Here is an 18,487-nt window from a genome sequence, read left to right as displayed (position 1 = left end):
GTTTTACAAGTTAAATGGGCTATAAAACATTAGCTGTGCCCAAGAGTGTATGACATAAGCCCTGTTTACACTCAGGTTTGATTGACAATACAACACAGTATGGAATGAGCCACCAGACCTCCATCCATTACACTCAAATTTAGACCACAAGAATGGGCTGTTTTATTAGATTTCCATCCGTACATCCCCATCCTCCATAAGATCAAACATCTGTAAATTCCCCCGTTAGATAACATTCCCTGAGTCAGATGTAAAATCACCGTAGTTCAAAAGTGTATGTTAGGTGTGGTTAGAAAATAAGGTGGTGTCAGTGAGAGAGCAGTCAGCCCCTACATGACTCACAAGGCTCTCTCCTGAGTGTTTATCAAACATCTGCCCACGTAACCATCTCACAGTGACGATGCTGTGCTTGCACCCTACGTCAGGATATGCCCACCAGAATTCTGGAACAGACCCTGTGTAAGTCAGAAGGTATCTGTAGTTCCAAAGGAAAAAGACTATCCTTTCAGCAACTGTTTCTGGAGTGCTTGGTCCTTAAAGGGCTGTGCCAGAGTTAAGTGAAAATGCTTTGTTTCTGGGTTCCCGAATGTGGCCTGGGTTTGCCACCAGTGAGCAGCCAGGCTGCCTGGTGGCGCACGGTGCTGGCATTGCTCCACCTGCTGTGGGAGGTGCTCTTGTGTCCTCTGCCCAGCCTTACTCCTCAGCATCCAGCCTTGTCCTTCATCTCCCATCAGTCAGGAAAGTGCCAGGATTGCAAAAGTGCATGCTAATTAGTGTTTGACATTGGGGCATCAGTGCCAAGCAGGCTTCCCCTGGACCTATTCCTGTTACCCAATTTGACTTTAAAATGATCCTGGAAAACATGCCCTTCCTGGTTTTTAAATCATGACCTCCCTGCGGATTGATGGAGCCCAAGAAGAACCGGTCCTTAGCCAGTGGCAGTGCCAGTTCTCCACCGTAGGTCAGGACACCATCTTAGGAGTCCACAGTATGTCTGCACTGGAGCCCTGTGAGGCTGCGACAGGGGGCGTTCAAGGCTGCCTTCATGTGTCCATCCTGTCAGCATGCAACTGACCCAGACCCTGTGGAACTGTCCCATTTGTGGGTCCCACACAAGGCTTGGAGGAGATACAAACAATTTAAAAAAACCAAACCAGCTGAAAAGACCAACTACCCTTAACCTCTGATTGATATGTATATTTTTATGTATGTGTGTGTATAGATAATATGAAAGTTGAGGTCCTGCACTCTCTCTCCCCTGTGCACACATACAGTTCCCTGGCAGAGTAACGCATGTCATATCCCCTGGTACCTCTGTCCCCTGGGCTCCCAAGCCAGCTGAGCATGAACACCCTCGGTTCCTTGTTGGCTGTTTTTAGCTGTCATAAGTCATCATTATTGCAATGTTTTAATCTTCTGTGCTCTTTTCCTACCCCTGCCCCCAACCTCTGTTGATTTTCTTTTCTGTTGCCTAATTGATTTTCATGTTGGTTTTATTTTTAGAAAATTGTAGCGGCAAGTATATATAAACATATATACGGTGAAGTCGTTAAAGCAAAAAACACTTCTAAAGACTGTCCACTTGGTTTTGGCTTGCCCACCTTTGTTTTATGCTGCGTTTTCACAGGATCTTCAAAGGACAGATCGTGGTCATCTAAACTGTTTGCCACTGCAGATTTCAATTTCTTCAGTCTTAGGCCTGAGCTGGGGGCTATCCTAGTTGATCGCTCTTGGCTGTATGACTTGCCAGCATAATTCCCAAGAATGATTTGTCTTGCCTGGAAATGAAGGAGGAGCTTACGCTCAGATTCTTTACCAAAAAAAGAAACATTTTGGATGGCCCTCTCCCCTGTCATGCTTGCATGTTCGCCCACCCATCTCTGCTGTGCAGCCCTCCTCCCGTGCCCCCACCCTGCTCTGCCCATGGTTTGATAGCTCTCTGTTCATGAACTTGTCTTCATCACATTTGGTCCTAACATCATATCACGAAGCTGCTAAGATGTCCAGTGATGACTGGTGGGCTCACGGTGTCTCCTGCTTTGATGCTCTTTGTTTCTTGAATAGGGGACTGTCCCAGTTCTATAATATAATTCTCTGTCACAGGAGGTGGCTGTTTCTGACTCTACCTTTTAGACCCTTCTCATCATTATTGCTTGGGAGACAAAGTACTTGTTTAGAAACCTTGTCTGCCTTGCTATTACTTACTGAACAGAGCACAGAGAGTTTGCAAGGAGCTCCCACCCAGGGACCCAATATTTCCCCCTGATTTGTCAGACACCTGGTTTGCACCAGGGGCTCAAAAGGGTTATTTAGCTTCTTGACTGGCATCCCTGGCCAGATTGTTCAGCCGTCCCTGCCCACATTGTTATCTAACCCATTTCCATGAACCAAAGTCATCAAGGTGCTGATTTGTGGCAACATACTCAACACCCTCAAATATAGACACCCTCCCCCTCAGAGGTGTCAAGCTCCAGATTGGAAGTAGTCAGAGGGAGCTCTGTCAGTGTTTCCTGAAAGACTGGCTTTTTCAGGGGGTTATAACCTGGCTGACCTCTTCATGCTGGCTGGCTTCCTATATGGACTGAAAAACAGCATAAACTTCCCTAGCTCTCCCAGGCAAAGAAGGGAGTTATCGCAGAAGATGCACACTGACTTCTTTGGTTCCCAGAGGGAAACTCAGGACTGACTTGACTTCCGTAGTGAAGTTGGGCGGCCCAGAGCCTGTACCACAGATTCTTGGATCCTTGAACAAAAGGACCTAGAGGAACATGAGGAGAAACCAGGGCTCTGAGGATCTGTCTAGACCCTAGAAAGCTGTATCCTGGCCTCCTGGGACTCGGGTGGTGGGGGGGGGGGCTCTCTCTGAAGGCTTCCTACCAGGATATTGTGTCATCCATTAGAGTTATAAGGAACTGCTGAGGGCCTCTCAGGGCTAAGCCCTGAGCAACACTGAAATTCACTCTGTTGAAAGCTTATCACTCAATCACTAGTGACTATCTTTGAAATGCCACCTGGGAAGTGAGTTCATCCTCTATCTTCTGCCCTCTGAGGTTGTCCTGCAGTTACAGACAGGAAGCTGTTGATCTCAAGGTTCCAGCTGAATGTCATTTCATTGGTGCTGCATTTCTGACCTTCACCAGTTTCCCTTTGTTTCTAAGCCACCTCCATCTCTTGTAAGGCAGATGGGCTCAAGTCTCATCTCTTTCCAGTCTGCAGATTCCCTGTGAACACTGGACCTTCCCTAGTTCCAAAAGAAGATGAGTGGGGCTTTCTAATGTTCTCACTCTGGAGGACCACCCAGACTTAAAGGAAACAACCAGCTGGCTTAAGTGACCAGTTGAAGACTGGGCTGGCTTAGCCCTGGCCTGTGATGACTCTTCTCAGCTCTGGTGATAACATTAGAATCACTTGGGAGCATTTGAAATTGCTAGTTCCTAAGCTCATCCCACTGGGCATTCCATTTTGTTAAAGAGCCCCATGTGGTTTCAGCGCACAGCCCACATCGAGCCTGCCTTTTTGTCTGATTGGCATTTGTAGTTTGGACAAAGCCTTCTTTAGGGCCTTTCCAGTCTGTAAGATATTCTGGCATCTGGCACAGTCCCCCAATGCTGCCAGCAGTGTCCTGACCTAAGCAGACTTCCCAGCCCCACGCGGTGTGGGGGTGAAGGAGGCGTCACGGGCCACACTGGGCGCACACAGCTTGGTGTGCTGTTTGCTGTCTCCTCTCTTGCATGTTGTGCTGCCTCAGTCCTTCTCAGATGCTGTCTCCTCCTCTTCCTCTTCCTCCTTTTCACTTTTTTAAATACGATGATATTCATGGTTTGGAGTTTCCAGGCCGTGATTTGTCAGACTTCAAAGATCAATTGAAAAAGAGATACACACAAGAGTGAAGCTGGCAACAGGCGTTTGTTCACACACACTAATGAAGGGCTGGCGGGTGGTCTCAGACTTGGAGCAGGACAGAGAGGGACTTGCAGGAGGAGCATGGGCCGGACTAGACAGCAAGCCCAGCAGCCGTCCTAACACCCTGAGTAGGTTCAGCACAAATCAGGCACACCTGAAGTCCCGCTGTGGAGTGTCCTGTCGTAATGCCCATCCCCTGGCCTCTAGGCTACCAAGGGTGTGCTTTGTACACAAACCCTGACACTCTAGCCATGCAAGCAAGAATAAAGCCTCAGTGTGAATCCTTTAGGCAGATGGAGCAAGAGACAAAAGGGACTTTGGAAAACTGGTTTCATATTTTAAATTCTGTCCCTCTATAAAGGTGTTATTTGCTGTGAGGTGACACCACAGAAAAGGAGAACTCAAGTAGTGACCCTGGGCTTTAACAAGCCCCTGCAGAGTCCACTTGCTGAGAGTCCCAGGTGAAGTAGAGACTCCTGTCTAAGTGTCAGAATCTGTTTGTCTTGGATTCCTAATAGCTTTACTGAATTTCAAGGCCAGAGAAGGTATCACTGGACACTCTGGCCAGGCACTGAGTCTGATGGGAACAGAGAGTGGCCAGGGAAGTTTGTGGCCAGCAGGCAGATGTAGCTTTGCTTGCCTTATTGCTGAGGGCCTTGGATGGACTGCATCAGTACCAATTAGCACCAGGGACCCCAAACCTGACAGTGTGAGGGGAGCTGATCCCCCCTGTGAGGAGCGGAGTCAGACTCTGCATCTCTGTCTTCAGGAGAAACTGAGGCCTGGCAGCAGAATGGCTTATCAGTGTCCATCAGTGCTGTTCATCAGCTGATTGGGCGGGCGTCAAATCTGTAGTTCAGAGGGTCGTGATGAGTTGTAGTCAACTTGATGGCACCTAACAACGACCACCTCTGCCAGGCTTGGGACATCATGTCCTTGGGTATGATTAGAAAGTGGCAAGCCTGTACCTGTGCCAGTGGCTGCTTGCCTGCCAGTCCAGCCCCACACAGCACCCCTGGCAGCTTCTCAGGGAGGGAGCAGGTGTGTTGTCCTAAGACATTAACCACATTTCTCTTTAAATGAGTAGACTGTCCCCCCAAACAAGTACCTCCTTCCCAGTTCATTAATGCCTTTTTTCAATCTTTGATTTCTTCAAGCCAACTGAAAGTGAAAATGTCCCTGTCCCAACTGCTGCACCTGGGGTAAGATCAGTTGACTGGTCCCCAGGGCCTTTTCCTCGAGTTTATTATTATTATTATTTGACCATGTCGAGTTTCTTCGCTGGTTTTTCTGTATTCTCCATGACCGTCCTTCCAGAATAGTGTCTGCCGTGGTTTTGCATTCATCATCAGTGTCCAGGTCTCTCGGCCAGCCCAGCGTTCTCCTCTTAACACAGTAGAACACGTGGACATGCATGTGCTGTGTGGACACAGTTTTCCGAGCCCTGTGTTGTTAGCATGTAACTTTTCCTTTCATATCATGCTTTTTAAGGTGAAAAGGCCCTAGAAACACATCTTCAATTCTTACCTCTGTCACCTTTGCATCTGTTGCTGTTTTTTCTGAAAGTGTTGCATGTTCTACTTTCCATTGGGTTTGACCTCTCCATGATAACCCTTCAGAACTCTGAAGAGAGCAATAGAATCTCCATCACCTTTTTCCGTCTTTTCCGAGTGATGCGATTGGTGAAACTTCTCAGCAGGGGCGAAGGCATCCGGACATTGCTGTGGACTTTTATTAAGTCCTTTCAGGTAAGAGCTGGGCCCATGGCCTCTGTTTTTGTCTGTGAAGATCATGTATAAGTCACTGATTATCTCATTCTGGGAGATCCAGCCTCCCTCTAGTATCCGAGAGCCCCGTGAAGACATAGGTAGGTCTTTGGAGAATGTGGAATGCTGAGAGCCAGGACCCAGCATTACTTGGGCAGATAACAGCAGGTTCCTTTTCTAAAGGAAATAAAAGAAAGAGCAGAGCTGGCACAAATCCGGGAGCTCAGCAGCATTTTCCAAGAGAGGAGTGGAGCCTCTGGGCTCATTCTTCCCGGGATGCCAGCGATGAGTGGTGATGCCTGACGGGCACTGCCAGACCCCCTTAGCCGCAGTCTAACCACCGCTCTCTAGCATGGCTTCTCACAGGACTGCAGCAATCCTCTTTCTGTAAACAACCAGAGACCTTTTATCCAGATCAGTGCTCTGGGTTGTCTGATGTCTGAAAGGACTGTAAAGTTCAGAACATTAAAGCTCAAATCAGGTTTGCTCCTCACCTTTGATGCTTCATGCTGGTGAGGCCTTGTTCTGCTCTGCTCCTGAGTGGAACCCAGCTTCTCCCACACCTTTTAGTGTGAACCTCAGGTGGGAAAGGATGTGGACTCCCACCTACTTCTGCTGAGCTTACTGCTGTTAACTTCCCAATGTATATTTTTACACAATGAGAAGATTTCAGCCAGCAAAGAAGAAAATGGATGGCATGTGGAGGGAGGGAGGGAGGGAGCAGATCCATGAACTTAGGGAAAATGGTAAGCCCAGTTAGAGGACACTGAGGTGGGAAGGGCCAGGCCTGCAGCTCTGAGGATGGCACAGCTCCATGGGAACCTCGGGCGTGGGTCTGGATCAGTGTTGAGCGATCAAAGCAGATGGCTGTTAATCACAAAGTACCAACACTTAGGCATGAACCCTGATAGGAATTGAATGAAATCATGCTTATGTCTATAATGTCATTCTGACTTTATAAGAAATTATTAAGCTTTTTAAAGAATTTGGTCACTATAGGTTAAGACATTCATCTCACAAAATGGCAATTCATAAGACCCAGGTAATCCCAAGACATCCTTAAGCATGAAATAACCTAGGAAAAAAGTGCCTGTAATTATGTTGTGGACAGACCAATGGGATTCCATTGACCAGTCCAGCCGCTGGGGAAGCTGGTACTACAGTGGCCTAGGCTGGCGACCCCAGATCCACAGCTGGTACAGGTCAGGATGTGGTATAACTTGTTAGCCACTGGATTTCTAACAACGGCCTCAGATAGTAGATAAGGTAGATGCTTCAAGCTTGTGGGATTAGAATTCAGCCTAACGGTGTGGCCACCTCTATTCATATGGATGTTTTTTTCCATCACATACAGTGGAGTAAAGAACAAATCCAGCATTAGATTACAGATAAAGAATTAAAGGATTGGCTTCTGATCGGACAAACACCTGGATGTGGTATTGCTAAAGAGAAAGGCCCTAGGCATGGAGCCTATGCTCTTCTCTGGTCCAGTCCTGCAACTTCATGGTTCTTTTAGAAGTTGTGCATTTGAAGAAAAGCATTTTGCATTCTACAGTAAGAGCCAGAAAGTGGTTCCTCCCCTTCAACCCAGTATTTCTAACCCTGGAGGCCTCACTCTGACTAAATCCCTTGATAAGAGCCAAGTGATTCTGTGTACAGATGTCCTTTTGCTGTATTCCCTGTACTAAATCCATACTCAGGAGAGGAAGTGGAAGTGATTGAAACATGCAGTGTTCAGTGGTGGTTTACTAGGTTGGGATAAAATCTCAGTGGAACCCAGCATAGCCTTAAACTTCAGTAAGCTGGGGGAGAACTTCTTGGAGATGCAGCACTGTGTGTAGTCAACAATCCTGACTGTGGCTTCATGACACTGAGTGTGCGCCTGGATGGTGTGCTCTAGGCTGGAAAGAATTGCCCTACAATGTTAAGAAAAGGGATTTTAAAACTTCTTCCTCACCAGAGGAAGCTCTGGTGGCTTAGTGGTAAGGAGCTGCGCTGCAACCTCAATGGCATGTGGTTCAAATCCATTAGCTGTCCTGCAGGAGAAAGATGGGTGATCTCTTCCTATGTGATTAGCTACCTCTGAAAACCCTCTGAAGAATCAGCTGTAGGTCAGTTCTTACTCAGAAGTACACGCACCACCTCACTCTCAGTATCTTTTCGATATAACACATGGAAAAGAAAAACAATGCATTTGAGGGCACACATGAGCGTCTGCGCAGCCGGCCCCCACCTGTCACGGGCCGCTGCCAGCCGTGCATCTTCTCCCTTGCAGGCCCTGCCCTATGTCGCCCTTCTCATAGCCATGCTCTTCTTCATCTACGCGGTCATTGGCATGCAGGTAAGCCCCAGCCAGCCTGCCTGCAGGGCCCCCTTTCCCAGCAGCCCATAGCTGTGGTGAGGGTACCTTGGCAAAGGGAAGTGGGAGGATGAGGTCATGAGTTTTAAACCAAACTCTTTGAGCAGATACAGAGCTGAGAAGGATGTGGCTCCTCAGGAGTAAGCCCCTCAGGAGAGAGCCCCTCAAGAAAGCACTCATTCCAGGGGTGGGAGGGAGAGACGCAGGCTCAGGAAAGGTACTTTAAGAAGATGGGGAAGTGGAGGAAAGCAGCTTTGCAGGATGAAATGAAGTGCCAGGCATCATGGGAAAGCCTTAGTTCTAAATTTGCATGTAAGGGTTTTTTGGTTTCAGTTTATTACTTTCCTTTTTTTACTGTTTTTTATTGGTTTGCTTACAAAGTTTGTATACTCTGTGTTTCACACTATTCCTCATTCATACTGTGTTTCATACAACTAAAGAGCATTAGGCTGAATGACTCAGTCTTAAAAGGACAAATGCTGCATAAGACTGTTACTGTAAGAGTGGAAGGATAACTAGTAAAGCATGTATGGGAACCTAAGGAGGGAAGGGGTAGGAGCAGAGAAGTGAGGATGGGTTGGGGCGAAACCACAGGGTTGCACAGTTTGGTGAGTGGAGGGACGGAGGGTGGGAAATGGGAAGGACTTAGGTGAAAAGGCAGGGTAATAATAGACAAGGTCCAATGGTGATTTATGTTGGTTTATGTTCTGAAACACAATGCATGAGAAAATGCATGCGAATTTTAAGCCCATGACTGCTAATCAGAAGGTTGACATTTGAACCCACCAACCACTTCTTGGAGGAGGAGGATCCGGCAGTCTGCATCTGTTAAGATTTACAGCCTGGGAAACTCTGTGGGCAGTTCTGCTTTGCCCTAGAGGGTCGCACGGAGTCAGAATCAATGTTTTATTTTGTCTATTTTAAATACATATGTAAGTAATTCCCTGTAATTTCTCCCCACAGATGTTTGGGAAAGTCGCCATGAGAGATAACAACCAGATCAACAGAAACAACAACTTCCAGACATTTCCACAGGCGGTTCTGCTTCTCTTCAGGTAGGAGCCCAGGACAGAGTCCCTGCTGACAATGGGATGGGTAGGGTCCTCTCCAACCCTGGCTCTGGGGCAGCCTCGCCTGTCCATAGTAGCAGAGGCAGGCTTCTCCCACTTGACTGTGTTCGCTTTATGTTCACGGATGATTTGGTATTCGTGAAGAGACACTAACTTTACAGTCTCCAAAGAATTTCCTTCTATTCTTAAAACTGCTGTGATGATTACAGCCGGCTTCAAGGATGTACATTCTCCTTTGGAGAGTTGGCAGATTCACAAGAAATTGTGGGCTATATGGTTATGCATGGGAGCCTTTGCCAACACTCAAGAAAAGAGGTTTGTGCAGGGACAGGCAACAGGTTCAGTGGGGAACATCATACTTTAAACAATTTCAGATTTTATTAGATTATTTTTAACACCAGTTTATCCTAGTAAAAGAACTCTAAGAAATTGTAGAGCAAAATGTAATGATTTTAGTCACTGAGTAACAAAATTGTGTGCAAGTTAGATAGTTTTCATCTCTTGCTTTTCAATAAAGTTGAATCAGGTTGTCAGCTATGGGTCCTTAAAAATAATTTGTAATGGTTACAAATTATAACATGTATTTTTAAAAAGAGAAGCTGCAAAAACAAACACCCATTGATCCGAAAAAAAAAAATTGGCATGTTGTTTTCAAATGATTGTGCAAAATTGAAGGAAGTCATAGCAACATTCTCAGTGACTGAACTACTTTACATGTGAAAATAAGTAGGGATTTCAGATTTTCATTAATTCGGACTGGTTCAAAAATTACTGTGGTGCTGCTCTAATTAAGAATTGTTTTCCCTAGGTCAGAATCCAAAAGCCTTCTGTCCCATATGACAGTCTTTCCTTTTGTGTCTATTAAAGGTGTGCCACCGGGGAGGCCTGGCAGGAGATCATGCTTGCCTGCCTCCCTGGGAAGCTCTGTGACCCGGAGTCGGACTACAGCCCCGGGGAGGAGTACACGTGTGGGAGCAACTTTGCTATTGTCTATTTCATCAGCTTTTATATGCTCTGTGCATTTCTGGTGAGTGATCAGAATCTGTCCCCCTCTCAACTTTGAGATGTTTGTACAATATTTGAGGCTTTGACCAAATGACACTGCCCTTTCGATTGCTGTGAGGTATTTTCTGATCCTGAGCACTCTAAGTTTTATTGTGCAGTTGGAGATTTTTACTTAATCAGGCCTGTGCCTATACCATCTTCAACATAAGACAGAGACTGGGATAATCCAGTTTGGGATAATTACCACTCTAGCTTCTTAGGGCTACTGGTTCATTAAAAAAAATAAATAAAAACAAGCAACTGAATTTACCAGCGCAGTATTAGCAAGCTCTTAAGAGTGAGAGTTATAACAATGAAATTAGAAATCTGTGTTGTACTTCAGAAAGCCGGTGATTAGTCCCTACAAGTTATTTTGGGAAACTAGACGCTGGTCCTTTTCTTAGCATTCTCCCGGAATGTTTTACAAAAACACTGTAGGAAGAATTTGACAACCTGTCTTGAAGAAATGAGTTTAGAGATTTTATGCTCACAGTCTTAGGAAGGAATTGCTAGCAGGCTCTGGTGGCTTAGTGAGAAGGCGTTGGCCTGCCCGCCCAAAGGCATACAACTGTAATCCACCAGCTGCTCCATGGGAGAAAGATGGGCGATCTCCTCCCATGCGATTTGCTGCGATTTACTGATTTAGGCTCAGCTGTGAGTCACTTCTGAACACAGAACACAGCCCTGCCCTCCCCGCCCCTGGTTTTCCCTGCCGCAGCTGGAGCACCTTCCTTCTTTCATGTGCTTTTTCAGATCATCAACCTGTTTGTGGCTGTCATCATGGACAACTTCGATTATCTGACCCGGGACTGGTCGATTCTGGGACCTCACCATTTAGATGAATTCAAGCGAATATGGTCCGAATATGACCCTGAGGCAAAGTAGGTTGACTCACATTCCATCTGGCTCAGGTCTGGGGATATTGACTGCATTTTCAGAGGTCGGGGGTGTGGAGAGGGTGGTGGGTCGGAGAGAGTGGACTGAACGCTCAGTTCAACCAATGCCACCCTGGACCTTACACTGTGCTCTGCCTCCAGGGGAAGGATAAAACACCTTGACGTGGTCACACTGCTCCGGCGCATCCAACCTCCCCTGGGGTTTGGGAAGTTATGCCCTCACAGAGTGGCATGCAAGGTAAGCATCCCACGCGCCTGCCTCCCGGCCTGCCCAGGCCTCACTGCTTTGTCCACGAGCATTTCCTAAGTAACGCTTGTGAAGCCCCTTTCAAGCGCTGAGCATGCAGAAGTGAACCATAAGGGGTTCATGCCTTTAGGAACTCTTTAGATTTATACCTCTTGGGATGCCACGTCAGCCACCACTGAGAATGGCAGTGATAAGCCATTGGGTTGGTAAAGTGATGGTTGAGTCAGTCCAGTGGGAATTGGTCAAGAAGGGAGCCCAGAGATGGAGATGGAGCCTAGACGTCATAGCAGATGGAAATCATGAGTCATTGTCATGGCTAGAAAACAAGGGGAAGTAGCAGAGGCTCGCAAGCACATACTGAACCATGCTGAGTCTCCTGGAAAATGAGGAGATAGTGGCAAATAATGCAAGAAGATTTCCACGAGAAAGCAGACTCTGTGGATGAGGTCAAAGTAGAGCAGGAGCAATGATACTAACCAGGACACCAGAGTGTGAAATATCAAGAGCCTGAATGAAGCCAGTGGAAGTGAGGACAGACATGTAAATGGAAATGTACAGATACACTTGGGAAGCAGAAGGGAACATTTGGTGGCGGGAGGGCAGGGACAAGTGAGAAGTTCCTTGCTTGGTGGTGGTGTCCTCGGTGGTGCCCTGGTTCTCTTGACCCTGTTGCTGCAGGAGCTTTGTGACAACCATTGGTTCCAGGGACTTTCCTTTACAGGGGGAGCTGTGCCTCAGGCTGTGGCTTCGCTGAGCGTCCACACCTCCCACGCCGGCCATTTCTGTTCTTTGGCCATCCTGATGGGAACTGTTTCAGGTTGTTTTTGTTGGGTGTAGGGCATTTGGGGTTTTGTGTAGTTTTTTTCCCATACAGTTCACAGTGAACTGTCTTGGGTTACTTGCAGCAACTGAAAAGAATCCCCCTTTTTAAAGGAGAACTTTATTAGTTGTCTGTACAGCACAGGAGGATCCCAGGGATAGGGGTTTTATGATCTGGGATCAGCTCCAGACAGAACCCAAGGTAACAGAACAAGTCTGAAATAAACTCTGAACATTCCGAGAAACCAAACCAAACTTACTGTTCCTTGCCTGAAGAATCTTGTTGGCAAGTCCACAGAGTTTCTGCTCTCTGCTTCTTCCCAATACCAAAGTCTAGATATGGGTACAAAGAATCAGCCATGGAAAGTTGCCTGTTTCATAAAATCCTCAATATCAACCTTTTCTCTCTCTTTTTTCATGTGCAAGACAGTCTCCAGTAATATCCGGTCTGATGTCTTCTTGTGCTTGTAATTCTATTCTGTGAGGTAGAGGATCTGAGTGTCCTCACAGCAGAATGGCCTGTTTTGCTGAGCACTCTGGGCATTCTGGCTGCTTAAGCTGGTTCTCCTGTCAAGGATACTTGGCGATAGGACTAGGCATTTAGGTGAGAGCAGATGTGAGAATGGAAGATTCTAGTCTATTTCATCAATAAGGAAGTGGGGAGAATATCTCCTTTTCTTTGGAAACTCTGTCAACCAACAGGTTAAAAAGAAAGTGTTTTAACCTGTTTAATAGTAAAAATATTAATAATATAGGCCTTTTTCCACCCCTACTTCTGGAGAGGCCTGCCCTAATCTTCGTGATGTAGCTTTTCAAATAAATCTTTTCTTTTAACCTAAAAAAAAAAAAGAGCCCAAAACTAAAAACAATGTGTTGTACTGAATCGGTGCTGTGAGATCTTTTAAAAGTTGTGAGACTCATTTGGGTTTATGAGGGAGGCATTTAAAGATGAGGCAACTAGGGCCTGAGACGTTAAAAACTCACCACAGTTCTCTCTGGATTTTATTGCTGATATTAGAAGGACCAGAAGATACATAAGAGAAGCAGAGAAAATGCATATTTCTCTAGAAGACCAACTACTCAGAGAAAACACATAGATTCATTCAGAACACTTGGCAGTGGCCTTACCTGAGAGAAAGTTCCTCAAGGAACATGTGCTGTGTCAGAAAGAACAGTGGATGGATTAAAAACAAGTGCTCAGAGAGAACAAATTCTAGACCCTGTACCAGAAAGGCTAAAATATTGGGAATCAGTAACCAGGATGTGAAAGGCTTATACACTGGGATTTATAGAACACAGCTGAAAGAAATGAAGGGAGACCAAAATAAGTGTGAAATTCACATGCATGGGTTATTGCTGTTTTTCTTGTTATTTTGTGCTTTTAAGTCACCTGCGACTCATAGCAACCCTATGCACAATAGCTCTGAAACCTGCCCTATTCTGAGCTAATTTCACTGTCTCTGACACACCTTCCCCATTATCCCAGTTATTGTGTCAATCAATCTCATCTAGGGTCTTCCTCTCCTGTGCTGACTTTCCACCCTTCCAAGCATGATGTCCTTCTCTAAGGTCTGGTCCCTCCTGGTAACATACCCATAGTATGTGAGTGAGACGGAACTTCAAAACCCTTGCTTCCAAGGAGAAACTTGGTTTCTCTCCAAGACAGATCTATTTGTTCTGCTGGTGCTTCATGGTATGTTCATTACCCTTCTCCAGCACCACAACTCAAAGGCATCAGTTCTTCTGTCATCCTTAGTCATTGTCCAACTCTCTGATGCATAGCATGTAATTGAGCAGACCATGGCCTGGATCAGACACACCTTAATCTCTAGACTAACTTCATTGCTCTTTAGCACTTTGGAGAGATCCCTGACAGCAGATATCCTCAGTGCAATTCATATTTTTATTTCCTGGCTACTAGTGCCAAGAGTATTGATTGTGGAGCCAAGTAAGTTGAAGTTTGCTAACAACTTCAGTCTCTTCTCCGTCCATCATGGTGCTGCTGCCAGTTGGCCCAGTGGTGAGAATCTTTTTCTGTTTGATGTTAAGCTTCAATCCATATTGAAGATTACAGTCCTTGACCTTCAACAGCAAATGCTTCAGTTCCTCCTCAGTTTTGGCAGGCAAGGTTGTACATCTGCATAACGCAGGTTAATTGATGAGTCATCTTCAAATCCTGATACCCAGCTGCTACTCATAAAGTCCAGCTTCCCAAATGATCTGTTCCACATACAGATTGAAATGCCACAGGTTATTTCTGAGTCTTCCTCCAATTCTGATACCACATTTCTCCTGAAGTCGAGCCTTCCAGATGATCTGTTCTACATATAGATTAAGAAGGTATGGGGACAGTATACATCTCTGACACACCCTTTCTTAAATTTGAACCATGTAATGTTTCCTTGCTTTGTTCTGACATGTACTTCCTGATACAAGTACAGGTTTCACATGAGCATGACTGTTCTGGGATTTCCATTCTTCTCAAGATTAGCCACAATTTGTTGTTATCCACACAGTCAAATGCCTTTACATTGTCAGTTAAACACAGTTAGATGTTCCTCTGGTACTCTCTTCTTTCAGCCAAGATCCATCTGACATTGGCTACAATGTCCCTAGCACCATGGCTTCTTGTACACCCAGCTTGCACTTCTGGTAGTTCTCTGTCGATATACTGTCCCAGTCATTTTTGGATGATCTTCAGCAAGATTGGAATATTTAATATTTATAAAATGGCAATACTTTGTACAGTAAGCTACAGAGTACTGTAATTCTCACCAGAATATCAGCTGTCTTTTTGCATAAACAAAAAAATCTAATCCAAAAATTTATAGGGAAATATATAGTTTTGGATGACCAAACAATCCTTGAGGATTGGGGGGAGGGGAAGTAGAAAGACTTCTGTCTCTCAATTTCAGTACACAGTACTAAGCTATAATAACCAAAACAAAGAACTGGCATCAAAATAGGTGTCAATTAAATAGAATTGAGAGTCCAGAAACCTACTTAACTATTTTCAGTTGCTGCCTAAGACTATTCAATGGAGAAAGAATAATCTCTCTTAAAAATTATGTTGAAAATTAGATGTAAATGAAAGACTACATGGAACACAGTGTACATGTATAAAACACAATGTATATTGTTGATAAAAATATTAATAAGGAACAAAAATATGCTGGAGTTATGTAAAAAATTATATCTACATGGAAAATAATAATTTTTTACTTTTACATCATGCCATATGCAAAAATTAAATTCAATAAAAACTCTTCGGCATTTAAAACTCTTAAAATGAAACACAGCTATCCCTCTTTATGATCATTCATTTTTTAAGCTTTGACACCAAAAGCACAAAAAAAATCAATCCGTTGGACTTCTTCATAATTAAATTTTTTAATGTGATAAGGACACTGTCAAGAAAATTAAAGGCAACCTCAGAGTAAGATATTTGCAAACTATGCTTCAAACTCTTACAGCTCAACACAAAAAAAGACAAATAAACCACATAAAAAAAGGGCAAAGGAGTAGAACTGACATTTCTCCACAGAAGACCTACAAACGGACAACAAACACATAAAGAGATACTTGCTGTCACTTGTCGAGCAGGAAATGCAAATCTCAGCCACAGTGATCCATGAACACCAACACTTCTTCATAGGAGTCCTTCTCAGGGTGACCCTCCATTGGCTTCCCTTAAAAGAGAAGACTGCCTGATTTTTTTTCCAGTGAATAACCAGAGGCTGCTAACCACTGACTTTTCAAATGGCAGCCCAACATGTTACCACCATTCTGCTAGGACTTCATAGAACCATTAGAGTTTCCATTCAAAACAGACAGAGGAAAATAACAAGTATGACAAGGCAGTGGTCAAACAATAACCCTTATATGTTGTTTGTATGAATGTAAATGGGGCAACCACTGTGGAAACACTTTGATAGTTTTGATAGCCACAGAAACTTAAACCCAAACTCACCATATCACACAAGGGTTCTCCCCCTAAGCATTTACCCAGAGAATGGAAGAGATGTGTTTGGATAAAAACATGTGCACAGATATAAAGACCCAAATGTTCATCAGCCAACTGATGAGCGATGAGCAAACTGTTCCTCCATACAATGGAATCTTATTGAGCCCTAATAAGGAAGGATTAGTATATTCTACATGCTTGAAGGTATCGTGAAAGCTTATTAAGTGAAAGATGCAAAAAGCCACATCTAGTACGATTCCATTTAGATGAGATATAATGAATAGAGAAATCTCTAAAAGGCAGAGCACAGAAACAAGGAGAATGGAATATGACTGCTCACACAGGGATTTCTTGTTGGGAAGATGAACATGTTCTGGGACTAGAGATGATGGTTTTATAGCACTATGAGTGTACTAAAAGGTGCCGAATTACTCTTTAAAATAGTACGAATGGCAAATTTTATGTTAGGTGAAGTTTACCTCATTTTAAAAAATGGAAATTTTTTTAAATATCAGCATTTGTTTTTCTATTTCCAGAGACTGGTTGCCATGAACATGCCTCTCAACAGTGATGGGACAGTCATGTTTAATGCAACCCTGTTTGCCTTGGTTCGAACTGCCCTTAAAATCAAGACTGAGGGTAAGCTTTCCATGGAGGGAAGAAGAGGGGGGACATGGTATGCCCCCTTGCCTTGCATTCTCCCATCTCAGCCTTTTTTTGTCAAGCAGGAAGGCCTGGGCTAGGGGACAGTGAGTGTACTGAAATTGGTTGCTGGTTGTACCTGCCTCTGTCCTTCATCCCATTCTTCTGTTGTGAGCCTTATTGTCCTGAAAAGTTCTGTGGTCACTCACACCAACACTTACTACAAAGCAGAAGGAACAGATGAAATACCAGGGGAGAGGCAAAGCCACCACAAGTAAATTTATTCCAGCTGTCATTGTTCTGAACTATAGTCTCTTTCTCTATTAGAAAAAGAAATAAACATATCTACATCAAGTCAAGTCCTAGAGATGAGATGAGATGAGATGAGAGAAGATGTGAGGAAAGTCCTTATGGTGTTTAGCTTGGAGTTGGAACCTGAGAAATGCTCTTGGGATGAGTGTCTTCTCAGGTCAAAGACCAGATGAGAATAAAGACCTATTAGGCCTGAGGAAATCCTAGTAAAACAAGAACAGCCATTGGAGTTGTGATGATAGAGGAAAGAGGGAACAAGACCACAAGAAAACTAATTCTAGAGGATGAGGTGACAGCGCTGGGTCCAGGGAGGGGCTCAGGGTGACTCTATCCAGAAAAGCCACTGTCTTTAGGCCTACCCAGCATGCACTTCTTGTGATGTGCTCTTCTCTACCCTGGCATTAAGTGATGGGGAAGGCACGCAAGTCACATATTCTGACATGTGAGTTGAGAAAACAAAGTATGTGGCTGTGAAACATCAACCCATATTATAAAAGATCAGATGACAATGTGCACTAGGAATTCAGAAAAGTGTTATTTGACTGATATTTGAGCTGCGTTTTTAAGGATGGAGGCAGGATTTAGAGCAGCTAGTGAAGAAAGGTAGAGGGAAGGTGAAGGAGAGGAAGACGCTCAACCAGATGACTTGACAGTGTGACTGCAAGCAGTGGGCTTGAGTGTGTGAGAGGTGATGCGGACAGCACCACAGGATAGGACAGGGTTCAGAACTATTGGTCATAGGGTCACTATGCGTTATACTCAATGGCACCTAACAACAACAGTGAAGAAGGAAATGGATTTCTAGGCTAGAATCCAGTGGGGGACAGTACATCTTCTCTGTGTGAGGGTATTTTGGGGCCAGATTATAGTCAGTGTTGATTTGCAAGGTGAGGCATTTACTTAAAAGAATGATTGACCTTTTAGAAGGGCTTGAGTTCAGAAAGTAGTATGACCCTGACTAGGGAGAGCCAGGTGAGAGGGTTGCCCATCAGAGGCCAGTGCACTGATCCATGGACAGAGCTCTTCTAGTCAAAGCTCCCTTTCCCTTCTATGCTATTTAAAAAAAAAAGACATTTTTATTTTATACTGGTTTACTTACAGAGTTCTTATGTAATCTTTTTTACACCAGATCTTTCCCATTTCCTTTACCTGTCCCTCCCTCCACCCATCAGATTGTGCGACCCTATGATTACCCCCTGCCCATTCTCACCCTTCTGCGCATACCCCCCAACCCCCATTGGATCCTCATATCTGTCTTCCTAGTTACCTTTCTATTTCTGCAATGTTCAGGGAACCTGGAACAAGCCAATGAAGAGCTTCGAGCTGTGATAAAGAAAATCTGGAAGAAGACCAGCATGAAACTGCTCGACCAAGTTGTCCCTCCAGCTGGAGGTCAGTGCACTCTGTTTGCTATGTAGTTCTTGGCCAGCACGTTGGTTTTAATGCTAGTGTTTCCAGAAAGATC

At 44.8% G+C, this 18,487-nt stretch overlaps 1 protein-coding gene across 4 annotated transcripts in view; it reads left to right on the top strand.

The window, feature by feature from the left end:
* The window catches only part of CACNA1D (calcium channel, voltage-dependent, L type, alpha 1D subunit), a 416,410-nt gene that overhangs the window by 366,178 nt on the left and 31,745 nt on the right, over positions 1–18,487 (top strand). For 2 of the 4 annotated variants that reach the window (XM_006892226.1, XM_006892225.1), the window contains 9 exons: positions 5,061–5,105; positions 5,523–5,651; positions 7,945–8,010; positions 8,992–9,083; positions 9,966–10,125; positions 10,896–11,023; positions 11,180–11,276; positions 16,605–16,707; positions 18,313–18,414. In XM_006892226.1, coding sequence (XP_006892288.1) covers positions 5,061–5,105; positions 5,523–5,651; positions 7,945–8,010; positions 8,992–9,083; positions 9,966–10,125; positions 10,896–11,023; positions 11,180–11,276; positions 16,605–16,707; positions 18,313–18,414 — 922 coding nt within the window. The remainder of the gene's footprint in view (positions 1–5,060; positions 5,106–5,522; positions 5,652–7,944; positions 8,011–8,991; positions 9,084–9,965; positions 10,126–10,895; positions 11,024–11,179; positions 11,277–16,604; positions 16,708–18,312; positions 18,415–18,487) is intronic. The other 2 variants (XM_006892228.1, XM_006892227.1) reach the window with 1 other exon arrangement.

The sequence above is a fragment of the Elephantulus edwardii genome, unplaced genomic scaffold (assembly GCF_000299155.1).
Source record: "Elephantulus edwardii isolate Elephantulus edwardi_28Jun2011 unplaced genomic scaffold, EleEdw1.0 scaffold00113, whole genome shotgun sequence".
Taxonomy (NCBI): Eukaryota; Metazoa; Chordata; class Mammalia; order Macroscelidea; family Macroscelididae; genus Elephantulus; species Elephantulus edwardii.
This window is presented reverse-complemented; position numbering and strand designations above follow the sequence as displayed.